General features: G+C 41.6%; 1 protein-coding gene and 2 non-coding genes across 8 annotated transcripts; all 3 read left to right on the top strand.

Annotated features, from left to right (window-relative positions):
- Positions 1–25: 25 nt before the first annotated feature.
- ATG16L1 (autophagy related 16 like 1) lies at positions 26–21,689 on the top strand. 6 transcript variants are annotated; one of them, XM_068145316.1, is made up of 19 exons: positions 26–626; positions 1,525–1,618; positions 3,803–3,908; positions 5,376–5,449; positions 5,634–5,885; positions 6,752–6,817; positions 8,776–8,862; positions 9,581–9,637; positions 9,833–9,880; positions 10,574–10,676; positions 13,072–13,177; positions 13,295–13,365; positions 14,849–14,920; positions 17,098–17,218; positions 18,015–18,120; positions 18,837–18,986; positions 19,380–19,427; positions 19,768–19,869; positions 20,259–21,689. In XM_068145316.1, exons 1-19 carry the CDS (start codon positions 512–514, stop codon positions 20,350–20,352), a joined length of 1,872 nt encoding a protein of 623 aa, XP_068001417.1. In that variant the 5' UTR covers positions 26–511; the 3' UTR covers positions 20,353–21,689. The 6 variants fall into 6 exon arrangements, with proteins under 6 accessions (XP_068001417.1, XP_068001416.1, XP_068001419.1 ...); XM_068145315.1 differs by having other exon boundaries at positions 8,773–8,862; XM_068145318.1 differs by lacking the exon at positions 9,833–9,880 and having other exon boundaries at positions 27–626.
- On the top strand, positions 10,858–11,128 carry LOC137444753 (small Cajal body-specific RNA 6). The gene has a single exon (XR_010988262.1). It is a non-coding gene; the product is annotated as a small Cajal body-specific RNA 6 (non-coding RNA).
- LOC137444752 (small Cajal body-specific RNA 6) lies at positions 13,754–14,016 on the top strand. Its single transcript, XR_010988261.1, has one exon. It is a non-coding gene; the product is annotated as a small Cajal body-specific RNA 6 (non-coding RNA).
- Positions 21,690–22,729: the final 1,040 nt, after the last annotated feature.

Here is a 22,729-nt window from a genome sequence, read left to right as displayed (position 1 = left end):
CGCCCCTCTCAAGATGGCGACAATGCTCACACGCATTTCCGGGAAGAGGCACAAAATGGCGCGGCGTGAGGCCTTCTCCCCTCAGAAGGGTGTCTGCTCTTCTGCTCGCCTGGCGGTGGGGACTGACCCCACGGTTTGCAGAGAGGGGCCTCCGGGTGTGGGAAAAAGTGTAGTGGGGTTTGTGGAACCGTGGGTGGGGAAATAGGTAGACAGGCAGCGGCAGGACAGCTACTGTCGCTGTTGAGGTGCGCCGCGGAGGATTGAGGGCCCCTGACAGAGCGCGGCCGCAGCGCCATGGCGGGCGTGGGGCGTGGGCTGCGGGCCGCGCCGGGCCAGTCCTGGCTCTGAGAGGGTGTTCCTCGCCGCCGCGCTCGCCCCTCTGTGGGCCGGGCACTGGTCTTTCGCCGCCTCACGGCAGTGCAGCCCACCTCCCCCTCCCCTCGGCCCCCCTTCGCGGGCCGCGACCTGGGCGGCCGTCGCCCCCTTTGCCCCTTGCAGCTGCACCGCGGAGATGGCGTCGGGGCTGCGCGCTGCCGGTTTTCCCCCGTGGAAGCGGCACATCGCGGCGGAGTTGCGGCGGCGGGACCGGCTGCAGCGGCAGGCCTTCGAGGAGATCATCGGGCAGTGTAAGATCATCGCCTCGGGGGGCATCGAGGCCGAGGGGAGGATTTTCTTCCCCTCCCTCCTCGGAAAGTGGGAGTGGGGTAGTAAAGGCTCCCTGAGGCCTCGCGTGATTTTCAGATTGTTTGGGAGATGTTTGTTAGAACTGAGAGGAGTTGGGTTTTGTACGCTGTTGAGAAAATGAAGCTAGTTGTTTCTTTTGGTTACCTGCCAGGCGAAACTGAACGTGTGTTACGGACACTGATTGAATGGCTCTAACCTGTCTGCACAATTCCCGCTCAGATGTTTGTGGAATTGAGCACAATAGTGCTGTTGCCCACGTGTTTAGTCTTTGTGAACTTTAGAACTGTTCAGGGGCAAACACTTTCTGCCCAGGGCTTATTTGCCTATGCTTCTCCGGCCTCATCTGTGACAGGAGCAAATAGAAAGTGTGTGCGTGGGGAGCGAGAGTGTCACCTAGTGCTGCTGGCTCACAGTGAGGTACTTTGTGTTAGGGGCAGGAAGGGAGCAGGGGGTGCAGAAAACAAACGAGCCTTAGCAGGACTGGGCAGTGTTGGACGTGACCAATTCTCTGACAGGTCATTTTTCCATGTTAGTACTGCTTGAAGGGCTATAAAGAGTCTGAACTCCTTCTGTTATAGCGGATGACAATACACTTGAGCAGCCTCTATTGAATTGCTGTAAGACCAGTCCCATGTAGCATGTGGATTAATGAGGAATTCTTAGGAACTGTACTGCTTTAGCCTGCTGACATCAGAGAGGCGTGCACACTATTGTAGTGGAGGCTTACATAATGTTTGCCTGAATAATTAAAGATACTAGATCTTAGCTGGTAGAAGAAGAGGGTGGGAATCTGTTTATGCTTTTTGGTTATCTTCTTAATTACACTTTTTGCCCTTTTAGATAACAAGCTACTAGAGAAGTCGGACCTTCATGCAGTGCTGGCTGATAAACTTCAAGCAGAAAAATATGAGATGCAAAGCAGACATGAGATGAGGTATTTAAAATTCCTTTTCTGTCAGTCAGCTGTCTGTCATGCACAGTGTGCCCTAAACCATCGTTTGATGCAATACACAAACAGCTTGTAGGTTACTACAGTAACTTGGAATAAAACAAACTGGAAGGTATATTGAATTAAAAATTAATTGTAACTAAGGATACAATCAAGTTTCAATACATTTGCAGCATGCAGTGCAGAAAGAAAGTTTTCAGAGATATTAATTTATCACAAATTCAGGGTGTGGAGGTGCACCAGGAGCTTTTGCTTCTGGTCTCTGCTTTGTAATGCTTATAAAATCTGCCTGGTGTTAGCTGCTAATGATTATGGTATGACTCTTGAAATTATTTAGTTTTATGAGCATTGCAACACAGGGAGAAACTGACATCTTAATTTCTCTTGATCTCTGTTACCATGTAGAAGAGGAGAATGGCAAAAATCATGATTCGATGTCCTAAATGAGCACCATAGGCTAAAAAGAAAGTGTCTTCTGCCTGCTTTTAGCAGAGTTTCTTTTCTGGAAACTTCCTTTCAAACCAGAGACTAGCACTTGAGTGTTGCAGACAGGGAGTCATGCTGCTTTTTCTGTTGGCACTTGAATCCATAGCAAACCAATATGCAGTCTGGACTTTGTCTGGACAGTAAATCCCAGCAGATAAAGGCTGTTGGGTTCTGCTCTGTATAAGTGAAGAAAAGTCAAGACTAAGTAGCTCAGAGTGTTCACACTTCTGTGGAAATTGCTTCCTGCGTCCTTCACTGAAGCTTTTTTTGCAAAACTCTGTGTGTGTCTAAGATACAAAACATAAATACAGTTAAGGCTATTGTGTGCTATTACTGGTAAGGAAAAGAACTGGTTTTGCAGGCAAAATGTCAGTGTTTGGCCAGCAGGCTGGAGTTGATGTCCATGTGAAAGATTTCAAAAGCTTTTTGATGCCTGCAACTGTCTCAAACCACCTTTAGTTTATGGGAATCTCATCCTAGTTGAAAGCTGCTCCTAAGAGATGAAGCTGGAACAGATGAGGATGAGAAGAAATGCACAGAAATAGCATCTTCAAAATAAATCATAAGCTGAGATTTGATATTACCCTCAGTGTGTGACTTTTTTTTCCAAACAGAATTCTCTCAGCCTAGATAGCCCAAGAAAAACTTTTTATTACCTTAACACCAAGGAAGATTATCTAGTTGTGGCTATAGAGGCCAGAGTTACAGGATGTGTTGGATGTTATCACAGGACTTGGCTCTTTGGACAGAGTTTTCTGCAAATGGAGTGTCTTCTAGAACACCATTAGTTCAATGAGATGTTGATTGGTTTTGAGAGGAGCATTAAGTTACTATTCTCATTGTGAGACCCTTTCAGCTTTTGAATGCATTATCTGTTTCCTACTGGATTGTTCTAGCACAGAATGGCTACAGAAACAGCTGCTTGCAATTGCTCTGGTACAACAGTGATAAAACTATTTTTTTTTAAAGTTGTAATTTAAAATATATCTGCAAACTTGCTGGAAGTCTGTGTGATTGTGCATATGTTTCTGTATGCTTTAGAAAGAGATTCTGTTCTTGTCTCTGTGCTTTCAAAGACGTGAATGATAAGTGTTGCAGTCATAGTTGTTTTGGAGGTGATGTGTGTTCTTCTGGTGTATAGAAGTTTCAGGTTATTTCACAGTAGCACTGTGTTGTAGAACATAATTTAAAATCACTCCAAAGCTGTTACACAATGAAAGGCTGTTAACTTTGGGCAATGGAGAAATGGCTGGGACTATAAACCCAAGGGCCTGGGAGTATACCCTTGGTTCCCTGGCTTTTGATTTCTCTGCCCTGTGCTATGCTCTTTCTGGATAGCTACCATCTTCAAGGCCCACTGCCCCACTCTAAAACAAATTTGGAGTGGCAAAATACTTGTAGTTCTTCTACAATTTGGAGAATTCACTTTTAAGACTTGATTGCCTTCGTGCAGAGTTAAGCAAAGGCTAAGTCATCTTTCATTTGAATTCCCTTTTAGAAAGGTATAAAAAAGTGAATAGAGTGCTCAGTATGTTTACTATGTTTTGGTTGGCAAGAAGTGTGCTGTGGGTGAGCTCACTGTGGTTTAGTGTCTGATGTAGTATAGAAAATCCAAGAGAGGAATGTCAGAGGCACAGAGGTAATTGGATTCTACTTTGACATCCTCTTTCTCTCAAACTTCAGTCCAGGACATGATGGAACGTGGAATGATGCTCAGTTGCAGGAGCTGGCACAATTGAAGATAAAGCATCAAGAGGAGCTAACAGAGCTGCATAAGAAACGTGGCGAGGTTAGAAAGTCCTCTGTGTTCTGCATGGTCTGTATGTGACCTTTTGAGAACATGACCTTCATTTTACCACACTTACTCATTCAACATTGTTTTTCCTCTTTTCATGTACAGTCTTTTTAAGCTCCCTGTGTTGTTGATCAAAATAAACCAGACATGGTGGGTTTTTAAAACTGACAACCAGGAGATAAGAGCTTACATTTTCAGCATAGCATGATTTTTAAGAAGCACTTGATTTTAGAGATTTACATGTATTTATTAGAAGAGGGACCTGATGCAGATTGGAGCTGCACATGACTGCCAGTTCTACATGGAAAAGTCTTTGAGTGAAAGAATAGGTGACTCTGTACTACTTTTGTCTGACTTTGCAGGACTGCCCCTATAAAAAAGGGGACAAAACAAGCACAAGCAAAGGCTGAGAGTGCCGTGGTGTTAGACTGAAAAGGGAGTACTGGTTCTGCAATGTAGATGCAGTATAGAGGCCAGGAGTCTTGTAAGCTATGAAATTTAGGCCCTGAAGAGAGAAAAAAGCACCCTATATGTTTTATTCTAGGGGGTTTTGCACAGGAAGATGTGGAGGCTTCACTGGCACAATTGTTTTGTTTTTTTAAAAACACAGCCATGGGTTTGAATGTGTCTAGGAGCTAGTAGTACCTGAATGGTACTGTAGAGTTTTACAGGGAAGAGATGAGAGTGACCTGGAAAGTTACCATGCTCCTTAGATCACATCTCATTGGAGTTGTGGACATGCTCCCAGTGTCAGTAATTCTGACTTTTCCAAAGGGGGAACAGCTTTTTATAGAAGGTGTACACTGAGTAGCCAAACCCCACAGGTAAGTAGGCCACTTACCCAGGCAGACACTCCTAAAACTCTTTCTTCTCCCCAGGCAGCCAGGGCTCTGCACTCTGTGGGGCTTGTTGCTGCTCACTGACAGAGCAGCTGTGAGCTGGCAGCAGCACCTTTAGTGTTGACCTCTGCTTTTATTTCCTGTGTACTGGAGAGACTCCACCAGCAACTTTTTCTTTGTGGGAACACTTCATGAAACCTGTGTTTACAGTATGTGAGCTACCTGTCTCCTGTAATGGCAGTCATGGCTGTAACAGGGAGATCTGTTGCATGGTGGTTAGTACTCATTTGTTAGTTTTACTTGGCAACTTTTCTGTATTGGTTTTTTCCACAACTCCAAAAAAAATTCTTCCTAATATGCATTCTGTTTGTTAAACTTTTTGAGGGGAGTGAGATGTGAAAGGACAGTAACTTTTTTGACAACTCATTTGGGTTCCCATTATAGTCTGACCTGTGTGTGATAGAGGCAGTAAATAGATCTGCATTAGAGAGCTATGAAAGGCCTGAAAGGTATACTTTGTAGCTGCAGTGTTAGATTGAACTGTAGTCTTGCTGGTTGCTGCTCACTGTGTTATCCAGCTGTCATTCTTGCATTTTGTAATGTGATTTTCTCCTTTCCCTAGCTGGCCCAGTCTGTAATTGATCTGAATAACCAAATGCAGCAGAAGGACAGAGAGATGCAGATGAATGAAGCAAAGTGAGTAGGAACTGTTTCATCTGTGTGGTTGGTATGAGACCCAGACATCTGGTTAAGTTATTAGTGCTTTAATAGTCTCTAGGAGTTCTAGTCATGGACTGTAAATTCCTTTGTTAGGCACAAAGAAGCTGGTATAGGTCCCACAGGAATTCCTCATTGTTTTGTGTGTTTTGTGCCATTCCAGGATTGCAGAGTATTTGCAAAAGATCTCTGAACTGGAAACAGAGTGCCAGGAATTGCGTAGCAAACTGCAAGATCTTGAGCGAGCTAATCAGACACTGAAAGATGAATATGATGCTCTCCAGATTACCTTCAATGCCTTGGAGGAGAAACTTAGGAAAACTACTGAAGACAACCAGGAGCTGGTCTCACGTTGGATGGCAGAGAAAGCACAAGAAGCCAATCGTCTGAATGCAGAAAATGAAAAGGATTCAAGGTGAGACTGACCTCTCTTTGATAAACGGCTTCCTAATATATTTCTGAGTATTTACAAGTGCATAGAATAAAACCAGATTCAGTTTCAATCTCAGATCTTTCTATTCTCACACAACACAATGAGTGTCCTGAACTTTGTGTTCCTCCTTCTGGCCTATACAGACAGATGCTTTGTGAGAAAATTCCTGCCTTTTAAATGAATAAAACATGTTCTTTTGTTTCTTGAGCAACACTGAACTGTGGGCTGAAGATCATAAGTCAGATAGAAACTGGATTTTTTTTAACTGGTATTAGCTTTGGACTTAGCATGTTCATATTGCACCTAGATACTACTAGTTTTATCCTTTTGTCTACTTAATGAACTTAAATCTTTTTTGCATTCCACTAAAAGGAGCAGCTGCCAAGAGACTGAGCTATGTATAACTTGCAAAATAAGTTTGTGGGTTTTTTTTCCTTGCAAAATAAAATTGTTTTCCTGAATTGCTTTACCTTACTTTCCAGCTAACAATACTTGAAGATTAAGAGCTATAGTACAAGTCTCAGTACTTAGCAGCTTTGTATTATCTCTACTAACATAATCCTTATTTTTGTGACTTCTTGTACTTCAAGCAAATCTGCATTTGCATAGGTAGAGCTGTAAGTGAACTTTGTCTTATTGCCACCCTGATGGATTTTGTTGCTATTCACAGTAAGAAGACTGCCTCTCCTGTGCTCAGTATCTTGAAAAGTAGGATAAAATTAGGGCAGTGGTCTGATTTTTAATTTAAGATTTAAAAAAATAAATCTTAGGAAGTTTGTCTAACCTGTGCAGAATAATCTTTGGCATTAAGGTCGTTTTTCAAAATAACCTTGCTTACTTTCTCTCAGGAGACGACAAGCCAGGCTTCAGAAGGAGCTAGCAGAAGCTGCCAAAGAGCCCCTGCCAGTTGAACCGTAAGCAGTCTTGAGTTACAGTGTCTCCATCACTTCATGCTTTTTTTTTTGCCAATGCATGACAAATATCTTTGTATTTCTAAATTTGGTGAGGTAGAGAAGTGTTTAAGTTTTCGGGTCAAGTCAGAAGTTAACAGTAACTCTCCCTATCTAAACTTCCAGAAAAAGGAGATCTGTTATGCCTAGAAATAGATGGCGTGGCCTGAAAATTGAGTGGGACATGCAGTAAATATATATTATGTCAGCAGAAAAACATTTGTTATGCAATGCCTCTGGTCTCCAAAATAGTTCTTCAGTCCTGAAACAGTATACAGGAGATAACTGCTTTTTTAAGTGTTGGGAAACCTATCTCTAGTATCTTGTGCTTCTTGCTGCTGTGTTTACTCCTGGGTGGTGATACACATGGTAGAGCTCATTAGAATGTTAAACTCTTCAATAATATTGCAGTGAGAGAGGAAACACATGTAATGTCTGCTTTCCCTGTTAAGCTTCTTCCTATTATCCAAAGTAAGACCTTCCTGTCCTGGGGCTGAGCTCAGGGGTAGCTGTAGCACAGCACATCATTTGACTTCGTGTTGTGGGTGATGGTCTTGCTGTTTAATTTGACATGAGCTACTAAAAAGTTAGAGAAGCCTATTTAAAAGAAGCAGGAAAGTTATTGTTCCTGTAAATTGCTCAAACTCTGCTTCACAGATGTTTTGGATTTTTTTAATCTCTTCATTTTAGAGGGTTTGTATTGTATAAGTATGCTAATTACTGAAGGGAAAAATGGCAGCGTTTCAAGGAGTACACCATAGGTTTTATATTAACCTCAGAAATGTTAAGATAGAGAATTCTTTTGCTACATACAGTTTTAGTAACTCAAACTTTAGATTTCAAAAAAGAAACATCAGCATAATTTTTATTGAAATGTCAGCCTGATGCTTTCCATCACAGGTATTTTCCATTGTGTTTTCATGTATACTGTCCTCAGAGCATAAAAGGCATACTCTGAAATGCTAAACTAAAAATGGTCCCATTCTCTATGATTCCCTTGCAGCTGGGTGTACTCTGATGTTTATTCCCACTTAAATGCTGAATTTAAACTTCCTGTACAGTCAAATGACTGTTGGTCAGTTGGTAGAATGTGTTTAAATATAGTTGTCCAGCAAAACTGTCTGTAGAGGGGGGGAAAAAAAACATCATTGAAGGAAAAAATTGCTGGACTGTCAGGACCCAGTATGACTAATGGGGGAAAAACCTTTTAGCATTAGCAGTGTAGTTTAGATGGATTCATTTTTTGATACGTGCATCAACCTCACACTTCTGTTCACTTGCACACTAACACTTCAGTGAAGTGAATTAAAACCCCTCTTACGGAGCAGCACCGGAAGTACAACAGTACAGAAACAAATCAGGATGTCTAGTTTGAATGAAGAAGGAAAATTCAAACTCTTGTGCCTTTTCTAATAGTTCCTGTGAAAAATAGGATATCCCTGGGGCAATAACTCAAACACGTTTCACTGTTTAGCACGTATAATTCACTCTGTAACAAAGTCTTGCTCAGCTATGATAGGTCATTATATGCTGTATGTAGGTACTGCAAGCTGAAATACGCCTGTAGTAAAGAGAATCTGGAGAGGATGTAGGATAAATTTAGGGAGAGGGAAATCTAGCACTGTGATCAGTGAAGAGTGTGATTGGCAGCTGGAAATGAAAAACTGAAATTGAAGTGGGGTGTGTACTTGTTTGCAGACATCCTGTGCTGAATGTAGTATCTCTGGCAGTGACCAATCGGTATGTGTGTTGCCTGGATCTGCATACAGGTTACTGCAGCTAAATAAGCCTAGATATGGGTTGGGTGCAGACACCGACAGACCCTGAACAGTATGGGCCATTCAGTTAATCTGCATTTGTGAGTGGCTTTCATAGGAAGCTTTGGTTAATTGAAAAGGAGGTGTTTTCTCTCATTTCAGCAGGGATGATGATATTGAAGTGCTTGCAGATGAAACCTCTGACACAGCTGAGGAGACATCTCCAGTGCGAACTAAGAGCCAAACATCCAGGTTTGTAGTCCAAGAGATTTTTGTACTTTGTCATTGAGAAAGAACAAGGGGTATGAGTTGGAACAATGCTGGGAATGTTACTTGGACTTTTTATTTGCCTTTGGACATCAATTTCATATACTACATTCAGTTGCTGTGTGTCAGAAGTGCTGGTTTTCCTTTGCTGTTTTACCTGTATTGCACTAGCATTTGAAAAATGTGTGTTTAATCTTAAAAGCAAAAGCTGAAAAAGAGGACAGACAGTAGCATAGGTATTACAGTACCTGTTGTATTATTCTGCTATTAATATGCAAGAAACCAGTGTGTCTTTGCAAATAACTGGGGTTTTGTATTTAGCTGAAATGTTGAAAATAGTCTTCATGTAGGTAAAATGCATCTTTTCCTTAGTCTGAAACAGCAGTGAGTGGAAAGTAAGAGGCAGTTACACGAAAGCAAGGATTCATTTGGTTGGAACTTCAGATTTGGCAGACTGTTAGATCTAAACCCAGTAATTCAGAAGGTGGAAGCTGAGGGAAGTTGAAGAAAGTTCACTCACAGATGATGTTCTGAGTTTTAGTTACAGTGACTTTTGAACTGATGTCTGCCTTTGTTTTCTATCTTTGGACTGGGTCTGCAGGGGAGGGAGTCTTTCCAGAGACTTGTTGCTATGAAATGTTTGTATTGATGTTTATGTGGAGAAGCTATTCATCAGGTTTAAACCTGTCCTCCCCTCCTTCAGTAAGCGACTCTCCCAACCAGCTGGAGGCCTTCTGGACTCTATCACTAATATCTTTGGGTAGGTTAGAACACTTTCACCTCTTTGTTTTGTATATTGGTTTCAATGTACACCAAAATCTTGGTGATGCAGGGAATACAAACAAATTATTTCAGCCTTTCTTCTAGCTTCTGCCTTTCTTTTTTCTTTCTTGTTCTCCTCAACTTCCTGTTTCTTCCATCTTGCCGTGTGCTGACCTCTGACCTTTCCCTCCAGTCTGTCTGAGTCTCCCCTTTTGGGACATCAGTCTTCCGATGCTGCCAGGTGAAAACATTATCCACTCTTAGTCCAGCATGTGAATGTATTCCGTTGAAGTAACATGGAACCTAGCTGCGTTATCCTGATTTCAGATGTTTATAGCACTGGCTAGAACCTGTCTGCGGTCACAGGGGATACGAGCCCTTCTTTGTGGAGCAAATACATGGGGTTTGCTCTTACTTTCCACTGCACTTTGCTCCTTTAATAGGGTTATTTAGGTCATTTGGTTCAGTGCTTAGTATCCAGAGTGGAGCCAATGTTCTGAGTTAAGCTGTGCATTAGGTGAACGATCTTTGCTTAAATGGTAAAACCCAAGCTTTTGAAGGGAGTGTTTTACTGTCTGGGGTGCAGTGCTGCAATGGTGTTGAGTCTCCCTAGACATAATAATGGAGTTAGAGTCCCTCCAGCTGAACTCAGCTGCAGTCATTGCCATGTTTCTCTTCCTTGTTCCAAAGTGATGTCAGTAATCAGTTCAGGTAACTTGCCTGGCATGCTATGAAACATCTAAAGCTACAAGTAATGTTACATATGTTACATGACAAATGAATTTTTGAAAGATAGGATGAAAAAGTTAAACTCCTTTGCCCTTTTTTTAATTGCTGTACAGTGTAGTTAAGTGACAGGTACAGATCTGGATGAACTCAAGAGAACTAGGATTCACTTCCTGTTTTAAAATGTGTCTCCTTGATTTCATGTTAGGAGGCGTTCTCTGTCCTCGTTCCCTGCTCCCCAGGATAATGTAGAGCCACATGCTGGTGCCAGTAAGGAAGTGAGAGTGCCCACTACTGCCATATGTGTTTTCGTAAGTATAGAAGGAATTCTCTGCTTTACCATTACTTTGACTGTCTTTGGAGGAAATGAATCCTATCTGTGTAGGAACTGATCTCCCCAACTTTCTATTGACATTGCCAAACAAAAAGGAGTTTGTGATTTGGTAGCAAATTGCTTCTCTGAGCCAATGTGCTTGATGTCTGTTTTACCGAGGTCAATGATGAACAGTAAAAGGTCTGAGGGCACAGGGGAAATACACTCCATTACCCTCTTGGCTCCCAGCAGTCCTTGTTATGTCATGCCATAGTAGAGCTATGACTGAGGAAGAGATTGCTGACAGTTTGTGATTGATTCAGTTCCAGTTCTCCACAGTGAAGGGAGTTGTGGCACTGAATGTCATCCAACAGAACTGCCAAAGAGGAGCTTGCGGTAGTGGGGTGTCTTCATTTGTTGTGTGTGATCTAAAGTTTTCAAACTGAGACCTCTTGTGTTGTTTTGATCTTACAAAGCCAAACTTAAATTTCTGTGAAGGGCATTGCCCTTTGGATGACAGACTGGTGTAAATTGTCTTGTAACTTAGGTACTTGTTTTAACATTCCTCTTGAGCTTTCTCAGGCACTCTGATTCTCAGTGTGGATATTTCATGCATATGAAATGGCTTATGTTTTTCATCTGGAGTAAAAAGCATGGAGGCTTATGTATTTCTAGCTTGTCCTTGTCCCATCATCTCTAGTGGCCATCATAGGGTGGAGGGAGTAGCAGTGCTAAACCTTAAGTGAGGGTAGGATCATAACCAAAGTAACAGCCTGGAGCTGCCTTGAATGGGGAGCATCAGTTCATGGCTTCAATATGTTGTAGTCTCTCTACTCCTCTGGCTATGTACAGCAAGTACAATTGATGGACGGAAGTAAATCCTGGCTAATTCCTGCCATCGTAAACAGAGCTGTGTATGTGAGGTTTTTGAGAACTGAGAGCTTATGTTTTGTTTTACCTTTCTCTGGATCTTCTGCAATGTCACCTGAAATTCCAAGAGCAGTGCAGCCTATCTTCCCTGTATGGAGAGGCAAACCCCAGTAGACTATGCTGATTCCTAGTCTTGGCAATGTAGGGAAAGCTATTCCAATTCCCCATCACGCAGCAGGAGTCGGAACAGCTGCAGCAGTAACCCTGCCAGACTGTGGCAGAATAGAGGTTCTGTGTGCTTAGCCCTGCAATATTAGAAGTAAGAAGTCCCAGGTCATTCATGGGAATCCACATATTCCTTCTGAGGATGATACGTGTTTAGAGCCCAGACAGCATGTGAGGACATGTCTAGGTCCAGCAGAGCATGCCAGGACTCTGCCAGAGGTTTGGTGGATGCAGGGAGCAGACTGGGCTCATGGGAGAGATGAGTAGAACAGGCTTGGGAAAGTGGAGAAGGTAGTCACTTCAGCTGTCATTCTTTGGCTTGGTTTCTAGGCAAGATCTTCTGACCAGTTTTGTTGTGAGTGGCTCTTCTGCATTTGTAGAAAGATCAGATTTGAAGTGTGATTACCCCTAAATATGAGTTGGCAAAATAAGTTCAAGCAACAAGTTTCAGAAAAATGTGTTTTCCAGGCAGACTGATTTTGAAAGTGCAGTTGCTGAAAATACTTTAAAAGGAATGCAGCAAATGAATTAAGAATGTGGTGCTAATACTGTGTGGGTAAGTAATATAAAGCAATGAAATAAATGCTGGGGAAAAGGAAGGAATCTTAAAATTCTCATAGGTTTTAAAAAGTTAAGAATCACTAGTAAGTGGCCAAAAAGCTGCAAAATATTAAGCTGAGAAAACAGGTACAGGGATATCACTGCCTCTGTAGGTAGGAACCACACAGAGCTTAAGGCCAAGGTGTCTGTGAGATGCCATCACAATTGTGTTGGTACTACTTAATCACCAATGTAAAGCAGCATTATCACCAATACACTAAATTAATGCAGTTAATATGTTATGCTGTTTTCTAGCAGACTTTTCTAACTCAAGCCTGACTTGAGTGTTCTTTGGTTTCATGAACTGATTGGATCATGTTCCACGACTGGCTCTAGATGGAGAAATAAAAAGTGTCTTTCTCCAGCATACCACCTGTTTTCTGTCCTTTCCTCTTTCTGATGTAAATTTGAAAGCCTTACATTATACAGCATATCCTTGGGAAGCTTTGTTAGGCTTCTGGCAGTTTATCTCTGAGTCCTTGCTAATGTTTTTGTGTGGATTCTTTTGTCTTCAGGTGAGACCAACCCTTTTGTTCTGTTTGTACAAGATCAACCATAGTAGAGTTTCAGTCTGTGGCTTTGTTTCTTACATACTATGTGGTTCTGTATAACTAAGTTCTAAAGCTTGCTGATCTGTGGGGGGTTGTGTCTGTGCTAACTCCATTTTGGATGGCTGTTCTGTTCCTCCCACTCCTCAGGACGCACATGATGGGGAGGTGAATGCTGTGCAGTTCAGCCCTGGCTCTCGGTTACTAGCAACAGGAGGCATGGACCGGAGGGTTAAGCTTTGGGAAGTCTTGGGAGGTAAACTTTTTTTGCTTTGGGGTATGATGGGTTGTTGAACAAACTCATATTACAGTTCACTTTGTCAGCTTCTATTCTAATCCATTGCTTAAGTCTTGTTCGTCTTTCTCTGTGCAGATAGGTGTGAGCCCAAAGGTTCCCTCTCTGGTAGTAATGCTGGGATTACAAGCATAGAATTTGATAGTGCTGTGAGTATCTGTGTAATATCCACTGTTTGTAATTGGGAGTAAATGAAGTATATTTTACTCTGCTACCAATTTCCATTCTAACCCTTGGCAAAGTTATGTAAGAAATTAAATAAAATATTTATGAGTAACTGAAAATAGTTAAAAATTCCACCAAAGGTTTTGATACACTACAGCCTGTCATTCTCATCTTTGCATTAGGTCAGGAGATGGTACACAGCTTGGAGGCTGGCTGTTAGACCCTGTTATTTTATAACAAAATATATTAGGCTTTGCCTGAAGTAAGAAATCAGTCTTCATCTTTCCACTAAGGCTGACATAACAGCACAAAAGCAGAAAATACACTGAGGCTTTATTTCTGTGAGGTTTATTTCTGAAAGTGCTCTGCTGAGGTCTGTGATGAATAGTAAAAGGTCTGATTACCCAGGACTTGCACTTCCATGACCATTTCTCCCAGCAATTTCTCACCAGTCACAATACAGTAATGGTGTGGCTGGCAGAGTGTTTGCTGACATTTTGTGATGTATTCAGTTCATGTTAATGTGAAGCATTAGAGGCATGACTGAGATCAGCATCCAACAATCTTAACCTGAAGGAGTTTGGGGTCTTGGATTGTTATAACTGGACATGTGATCTGACTTCTCTGCTGAGACCTCTTCCATAATGCAGTGCTTTGTACTGCACAGACAGTAGACCAAAGCTGATGTAATTTCCTCTATTAGGTGATCCTGTGTGCTAAACTTTATTGGTACACACTCAAAAGGATCCTTCCTTTGAACACTGACCTGCTCATATCAGAGGCTTGCTGGCACTATTAATCTGTAAGGAAAGATGATTTTTAGCAAGTTCTGATTTTGGCAAGCTGCTTGAGCACATCTGAGGTGAGAACTGCCTTAATGGCCTTTCAGGATACAGGAAAGTCTTGGAGATGGACAAGAGCAAGGATGAATCTTGTGTCCATTCTCCATCATGGATGACTCAAAAGATCCCTAAGGCAAAAGTCACAGACAGGGCAATTTATCTCTCCTTGGATATACTTAGTTTTTGGAATGTTGATTTTAAATGTTTAGAATTATGATGACAATAGCAAGAATTAGACCTCAGAGTGGAATTAGTCCCTCTCAGCAGTAGGAGTAAGTGATGCTGTGCTTTTTCCCTGTGAAAAACCAAAAAGAGGAGAGAACTCCATGATAGAATCTATTTCCATTCTGCAGCAGAAGGGAAAGAAGAATGTTTTTTTGATCTGGTTATGGTTATTTGTTTTATCTGTAGTTACAGTTCTACAAATCATTTTGAGGAGAAAAACCATAGCCTTCTGGAAAGTTGTTAACATTTCATTACTGGTATGTGCTACTTTTTGGTTTGTTCTGGGTTTTTTCCTGGCACTACAGCACTAATACAATTTTAATCATTTACTGGAAATACTTTGGAATTTAACTTGTTTATTGACTTGCAGAAGTAGTTTTAAAATAATTCTTGTTTGCAGGGTTCTTACCTCTTAGCAGCATCAAATGACTTTGCCAGCAGAATCTGGACGGTTGATGACAATCGGTTACGGGTGAGTCTCTTGAAGGCAAAGTAGTGCTAAGGCTACTTGTGTTGTATTTACAGTTTTGTCTAATGGGGGCATGACAGTCTTGGAAGTTGGGCATTTAGGGACACTTCTAAGCAGAATCTTTTCTCTTAAGGGTCTTCAAAGCAAGAGTGTAGCTGTTCAAGACAGCAAGCCTTAAAGTGTTCTCTTCTGTCTTTTGAAATACTTCCTTCTGTCCTTTCAACTCCTTTGTACTCTTGTTCTTCTCCAACACTTAGCTTTACTTTAAAAAAGGATTCATATTTTATTGACCAGAAGAAAAGTTTCTATTCAATTTTCTAGGAGTTTGGTTTTCTAATTGACATGCCTATATACATTTTCCCTCAACTTCTTATTTGACAAAGTTGCTGCTTTGATGTTCTGAATCTTCTATACTGTGTCAGTTACAACCTACAGCTATATTGTAGTTCTCAGTGTGGAGATGTCTGGTCTCATTTAGGAACATGGAGAACATCAGTTCTTTTGCAGCTTCTGTTTGGCTGCAAAACCTACTATTGCATGAATTATAGTGAGTAAAATTTTAACAAACTATAGATTACTCACTACAAAAATTTACTTACCTTGCAAACATCTACCTGGCTTCATGGTATCTTCCTGTAACTTTTTTGTCCTTGGTGACTACCAGCTTTGGGTGAGTGCATGCAGTGTTTGCTGAGATAAAACAACCATAAAAGTGTTTCAGTTGGAAAAGACCTTTAAGATCGAGTCCAACCATTATCTACCTCTACTAAGTCTGGTGTTGAAACATGTCCCTCAGCACCACATCTCTGCCTCCTTCAAACATCTCCAGGGATGGGGATTCAACCACTTGCCTGGGAAACCTGTTCCAGTCTCTTGAGAACCCTTTCAGGGAAGAGGTTTCTTCTAATACCCAATCTAAAACTCACCTGGTGTAACTTGAGGCCATTTCCTCAATCTGTCACTTGTTACTAGGGAGGAGAGACAAACATCCTCCTAGCTTCAGCCTCCTTTCAGGAAGTTTTAGAGAGCAAGGTCTCCCCTGAACCTCCATTTCTCTGGACTGAACAACCGCAGTTCCCTCAGTCACTCCTCACAAGACCTGTTCCCCAAACCCTTTACTAGTTTTGTTGCCTTTCTCTGGACATGCTCCAGGACATTAATGTCTTTCTTGTAGTGAGGACCCCAAAACTGAGTCCAGTAATCAAGACATGGCCTCATCTGTGCTGGTCTTTGAGTATGTGTGGTATGGAGGCAGTAAGGGTGAAAATTTTACCTTAAACCACTTAGTAACTGTAAATACACAAGGATTGTGCAGCAAGTGCAGGAGAGAGATGCAAAGTGAAAGTTTAGATACTTCTTTCTGGAGTTCATGTCCTTAAGACTAAATGGTCTTTATGGAGTGACTTGTTCTTTCAGAATTTGTGTTGTGTATCAAGGTTGCTTTTTCCCCAGACTTGACCCACATGATGTTGTTCTTGGGGATTTTTCTTTATTTCCCAAGTCTAGGTTGCTTTGTGTAATTTGATAATTACTAATCTAACTTGCATATCAAAGATTTGTCTCATATTTTTCACAGTTCAGTTGTTACCTATTTCATGAATTTAATATAGAAGTATTCAGCAATGTGAAGTGAATGAGGTTCATGTTCTTCCCAGTCCCACAGAGCCTCTCCCTGCAGTTACAGAAACTGCTGCAGGGAGTTTTTTTGAAATCCCTGATTGTCCCAGCTTTCAGACATCATGATGTTACAACAGTTGAGACTTAGATACCCTATTGGATTATGGAGAGAAGCTTATTATAAAATTCTGATGGCACAATTTCGATTTTTTAGCATGCTTTAACCCCCTCATCCCCTTTATGGTGCCTGCAAGGCCATGTTGCAATTGCCTTCAGTGCATGGAGCATTGAGGAGAGCCTGCAAATTCTGAGTAGCTGCGACCAAAGGTGACTAGTGTCTCCCAGGTTCAGGCTGAGCTCTGTGGTACTTAGCACTCCTACTCAGTGTTGGTTTCTGTTTAATTGTAACTGATTTCTTTAATTATTTTTCTCCAAGCACTGCTGTTGGCATGCAAATTGAGATTTTAAGATTGTCTGAGTTGTTAAATAGCAGAACTAGTAAGCTACCAGGAGAGGAAGCAAATGAACCTCTGCAATTTACCATGTACATGTCTCCTCCTCAGCACACACTGACAGGTCACAGCGGCAAAGTTCTGTCGGCCAAGTTCCTGCTGGACAATGCACGCATTGTTTCGGGAAGCCACGACCGGACCCTCAAGCTCTGGGACCTACGCAGCAAAGTTTGTAAGGAAGCCTACCTTCTGTCTTTCATCTGTGTTCTGTGCTTCTACTGAGTATAATGGAAGTCTGACATCAGCTATATTTTCATCTTCGTGCTAGTCTAAAAAGGCAAAAGTTAGCAGCCATACTGTCTTCCCTTGTCATTCAAGTAATTCTTTCTACCTGCTACCTGAAATAAGAGTAAGAACTCTTGTGTATGCAGGAAGCACTGTTAGTGGCATTACATTAACAGCAGCTGTGTTATGTGAGCATTGTTTACCAGTTTGAGGATGGGTGTTTTAGTCTTCCACTAAAAACTTTCAGTCAGGCCAGAGTTTTTCAACCCTGAGGTGGATGGAAGTGTCTCTTGGATATGTACTAAATGGAGGAAGTGCTAGGATCTGGATTTTATTTTGGGAGAAACTCCTTATTTCCTTGGTTTATTGGTGGCTTTTAAACCTGCTTGCAGTGAAACAGAAGTTGGTATTCAAGGTTACCTTGATACCTGGACTACAAACATAAGTCAAGGACATGTTTCATGTTGTTTAACAAGCAAGTTGTCTAAATGCAAAGTGGAAGCAAACCAGCTGTCATGGGAGCATTTAAAGGGATATTAGCCACAGCAAAGGAGATTGGGAAGGGCAGAGAGGTTGTTGAAGACTTAAATCAGGATTATTCTAAGATAGAGTTTGTCTGCCCTGGGGCTCTCCTTGGACATTGCTTGTGTGGCTGCTGTGTGTGTAATATAGTGATTATATTCTGTCTGCTTTCATCAGTTTGTTCAGTACAAATTTCTGTGTCACTGGTTTATCCTTTTTAGGTATAAAAACAGTGTTTGCAGGATCTAGCTGCAATGACATCGTATGTACCGAGCAATGTGTAATGAGTGGACATTTTGATAAGAAAATTCGCTTCTGGGACATCAGGTAAAACTATTTTAAGAGAGTTTGTGGTGTAAAAATGGTTATGGGATTACTGTCCAGGTACAATCCCAACTAGGTTCAGGTTGGATGTTAGGAAGAAGTTCTATACAGAAAGAGTGATTGCGCTATGGAATGGGTTGCCCGGGGAGGTGGTGGAGTCACCGTCATTGAAGGTGTTCAGGAGGAGACTTGATGGGGTGCTTGGTGCCATGGGTTAGCTGTTTGGGTGGGTTGGATTGGTTGATGGGTTGGACACGATCTTGAAGGTCTCTTCCAACCTGGTTTGGCTTATTCTAATAAAGGTTAGGGAACTCTTCTTTCTGATCTTGGAGTTAATGAGACTGTTAAGAGAATTCCAGAAGAGCATTGAAAGAAACTTTTATTGCTACTTTGTTTGAATCTTGGTGGGATTTTTTTTGTTTCTGCAAACACAATCTGCTCTCAGATCGGTCAGTACACTTGCTATTCTGGATGTTAGTTACTTTTTTGAGAGGGTGGGATTGTGAGAAAGTAGTGTCTTGCTACTAGCAGACACTAGTCTGCTCCCACAGAGGGAGGTCTGGCTTGAGAAAGAATCAAAACATGAGAATAATCCAGTAATAAAATAGTAATGCCTTTTCTTGTCTTCTACAAGTCAAAGTTTTGATGCGGTGGTTTAGCCTCTGGACCTTGGGTTACTCTCTCTATTTCTTCTTTTTTTTTTTTTTTTTTATCATTAGGACTGAAAGCATAGTAAAAGAACTAGAACTGCTTGGAAGAATCACAGCTTTGGACCTGAACTCAGAGCGAACAGAGCTTTTGACCTGTTCCCGTGATGATCTACTGAAGATCATTGATCTGCGGGTTAGTGCTGTCAAGCAGACATTCAGGTGAATATGTTCTCCACAGTAACATAATAAATTTCAGCACTTGAGATTGTGGACTGCTTCCAGTGCTGAAGTCTTTTCAGTATGTCTTGGAGAGAGCAGTCTCTTAACTTTTTTTCTGCATGGGTAGTAAAGTTCTCTGGAGTCTAACAGCAAAGACCTGTTGTGATGGGCTTTTTCATTTGCCTCTTCAAAGAAGACAGCTTGGCTTAGAAGTTTTTGGCATGAAGAAAAGAATTTCTTCAGGTGAAATTGAGGAGGCTGTACAATAAATGGGAGTTGTGATAAATAAGTTGAGCTTACTGTGAATCATGTAGAAATCCATCCATGCCCTTTAGTGAGAGCATGGAAGTCTCTTATAAACTAACTCACTGTTCTCTGATTCTAACTTTCCAGTGCCCAGGGATTCAAATGTGGCTCTGACTGGACAAGAGTTGTGTTCAGGTAAGGTCATATGTAAGCAAGATACCTAATGTATCTTTCCCCAGCAAAAGTAATTACTTATACTTAACTGCATTGTACCAATTTACAGCTAGAAAAACTGGGACAGTTTTTGTCCAACATTACCTCTTTGTCAAGACAGAGATGTTGATCCAGTGTCTTGGAAACTTTCTGATTTCTAAGTGCTTTCACCTCTTAGTGTTCCCTGCTGGTAACACACAGTTCTTGAAAGACTGCTTAATGCAAAGATGTGTGCTTAAGAAATTGAGTGGGATGATGTGTGCTGCCAAATTGTTGACTTGAAAATTATTCTCTGCCTTCTGCATCTTCTCTGATCTCATAGCCCTGATGGTAATTATGTGGCTGCTGGTTCAGCTGATGGGGCCCTCTATGTTTGGAATGTGCTCACTGGGAAATTGGAGAGGACGCTTGCTAAACATCACAGGTGAGAGTGAGAGGAAGCTGGCCATATAATCTAAAGCAGGCATCTGGATTGTTAATCTTGCTGAGCAGTGAAAGAATTGTAATAGTAGAACTTTCCATCTTGCATTCTTGTGCAAGAATCTTTAATATGCATATTCATATAGCTGTATTTTCTAGATTTGAGTAAGGTTAGCTTGGTTATTCAAATTCTTAAACTGAGATGTGGTTCTAATAAAGTCCATTTAATACATTCTGAAGAAACTGTATCTCTTAGGCTTATTAAAAGCTTGAGTCTCTGGAGAGCTGAGAGTATTTCTTTCTCTGCTAGAGTACTGTAACATTTTATTCCAGTGTTAAGTGCTGTTGTGGAATTCAGGTTTTTTGTAAACTTGTACCTGGCTTCCCTTTCAGTTCTCCTATCAATGCAGTCGCGTGGTCACCAGCAGGTGCCCATGTTGTCAGCGTGGACAAAGGAAACAAAGCTGTCCTGTGGTCTGATTTTTGACTGGATGAAGGGTTAAAGACAGAGCATCCAGTGCCCCTGTGTATGGTGGTGCTGGTCTGTGTCTGAACAGAATGGAGATGTGAGCCCAGATCCATCCTGAATTGGGATATGAACAAGCACATGGGCTTAACTTTCCAGAAGAAAGTTCTAAAGCAATGGAGAAAGAGCCTGAGTTGAAGACTTCTTACGGCTGTAACTGCACTGTGGTAGTTGGACTCAGTGAGGGATTAGCTGTTCTGGATGGAGAATGCTACTTAGTTATGCCTTTACATGCAGTGTCTGTGCTCCAAGTGGAGCCGAAGATACTAGTGGGATTCCTCACCAGACAGCTGTGCCAAATACCCTGTCACACAAATGTATCTAAACTTCTGAGTTGGAAATGTTGGAAAGAAGTTACTGTGTATGTTGACATAATTTGTGTTCTGTCTCCTGTCTTCTGTTCTTGTTGCCTGGTTCAGGCATGGGGTGAGAAGATCCTGAAACTTGGATAGGTCCTAGGCGGTGTGAAGTGTTGGAACAGCTTTTAAAGAGTCTCCTGTGGCTCTGGCAACTCTGCCTTTGAGTTACAAGCCCAGTTCAGATTGTTCTGAAGCAATGATCTGTTCTTCAAGACTCCTTTGCCCTTTTGTTAAAATGCCCTTCAACACCTTGGGTGTCACAAAACAGAAGATTTTGAATCTTTTTATTTCACAGACAGTTTGGTTACTGTGTATGAAGAGAGAGAAGTTTAAATTTTGTTGTGCTGCTGTGATGAAGAGAATGTAGTGTGACATCAGTACCAGAATATAGATGTTTGGTCCCTCTTTCTGTTCATCCGTCCTGTCCTGGCGGCTGATAATAGAACACAGGAGAGCAGTGGGATTAAATCCCAAATCCATTGTTTTGGTGCTGGCAATTCCAGGCCACTTGCCACTTTTTTGAGCACATGTGCAATATTCCTGTTTGTGCTGGAGCCCTCTGTGCTATGGAGAAGTGTCTTGGCTCTGTCCCCCTTCAAGCATCCAAAACCGTCATATGGCTGGGTGTGAGCCACCCAGCGCAACTTGATCTAGCCAAACCTTTCCACATTGTCTGGGCCTCAAGACAAGCCACCAGCGTTTTATTGCCTTTTTATTTGCACTTTATTTTCTTCTTTCTTGTTAATACTTTACTAAGGAAGTATGTTCTGTGGAGGGGCTGGATTAGGGGGTGGCTGCTGTAACAAGCATCTCTCTAACCTAGCCTTTCATTCAGACACTTTCTGCAGAGGGGAATTAGAGTATATGGGGGTTTTATTTATTCAGCTGCCCATAAGAACTTGATTGTAAATAAACCTGTGTTCTGCTTTTAAAACCCCACAGTGCTCTGATTCATTTATTTATCTGTCCACTTATGAGATCTTGGTCTGAATGAGATAAGTGGGGGACCTGGAATGTGGGGGCTTTTTCTCTTCTGGTTTTTTTCTTTGGTGAATTGTGGATTTGTTTCCAACTGCATTGTAGGATTTGGTGTAGAGGGGAAAAGAGGGTAATGCTCTTAGCTTGAGGCTGGACATTGCACAGATACAACCTCATCTTGCCCTGTCTCAGGAATACTGGCTTAACACAATCACAGAATGGTAGGGGTTGGAAGGGACCTCAAAAGACCATCTAGTCAGAGCAGGATCACCTAGAGTAGATCACACAGGAACAAACTCATCCAGGTGGGTTTTGAACTTTTCCAGATACCACAACCTCCCTGGGCAGCCTCTTCTAGTGTTCTATCACCCTTGACTTACTGTGTTGAACAAGTGCCTCTGTCCTTGAGAGGCTGATGTATTGCTGGATGTCCTGGATAAATTACTGAAGTTAGGAAATTAGTGTCTGTATTTTAAATATTGCCAAAAATAGAAGCCTTTTCCTGATCTACTATTTTGACTGCTCCCTTGTTAAGCCAGTAATAAGAATTGCACACTTTAAAAACATGAAAACCCTTGTTGAGGATGATGTTCTTACCTCATGAAGCAAAGCCTTCAGCTGTTTAATGCATGAATTTTGTACATAAGAGCCATCGCTGAGTGCTCTTCTGATTGCATAAGAAAAGAAAATACCTCTCCAGCTCTTGGAAGTGAGAAATGTAGCAAAAAAAAAAGTCACAATGGCCTTCTGAAGTATTTCTGAAGACAAGATATTTTTATTTCTACCTGTTGCTGTGGCAGAAGAACCATCCTGAAAAGGCACCGACCAAGAGTCCAGGTGACCTTGGTTACTGTGGAAAAGCAGCTCACTAAATGACAAGTCAGCATGATGAATGATTATTAGGAGATTAATGTAATAAAAACTGCAAGCTCTGCTGAAGAGGATCAAAATGGGTTTAGTATCTCTATAATTTAGACTGCTATGTGTGTGGTTTTGTTACA

This window comes from Melanerpes formicivorus, unplaced genomic scaffold (assembly GCF_026170545.1).
Source record: "Melanerpes formicivorus ecotype bairdi unplaced genomic scaffold, bMelFor1.0.p_v2 SCAF_12, whole genome shotgun sequence".
In the NCBI taxonomy this organism is placed as follows: Eukaryota; Metazoa; Chordata; class Aves; order Piciformes; family Picidae; genus Melanerpes; species Melanerpes formicivorus.
The sequence above is the reverse complement of the archived record's forward strand: the minus strand, read 5'-3'. Positions and strand labels throughout refer to the sequence as shown.

Excerpts from the sequence above, each read along its gene's own strand:
- ATG16L1 (XM_068145315.1), top strand. The coding sequence starts at position 512 with ATGGCGTCGGGGCTGCGCGCTGCCGGTTTTCCCCCGTGGAAGCGGCAC. Across the intron at positions 6,818-8,772 it reads GAGCCCCTGCCAGTTGAACC|CAGGGATGATGATATTGAAG; the intron begins GTAAGCAGTCTT and ends CTCTCATTTCAG. Across the intron at positions 19,870-20,258 it reads ACGCTTGCTAAACATCACAG|TTCTCCTATCAATGCAGTCG; the intron begins GTGAGAGTGAGA and ends CTTCCCTTTCAG.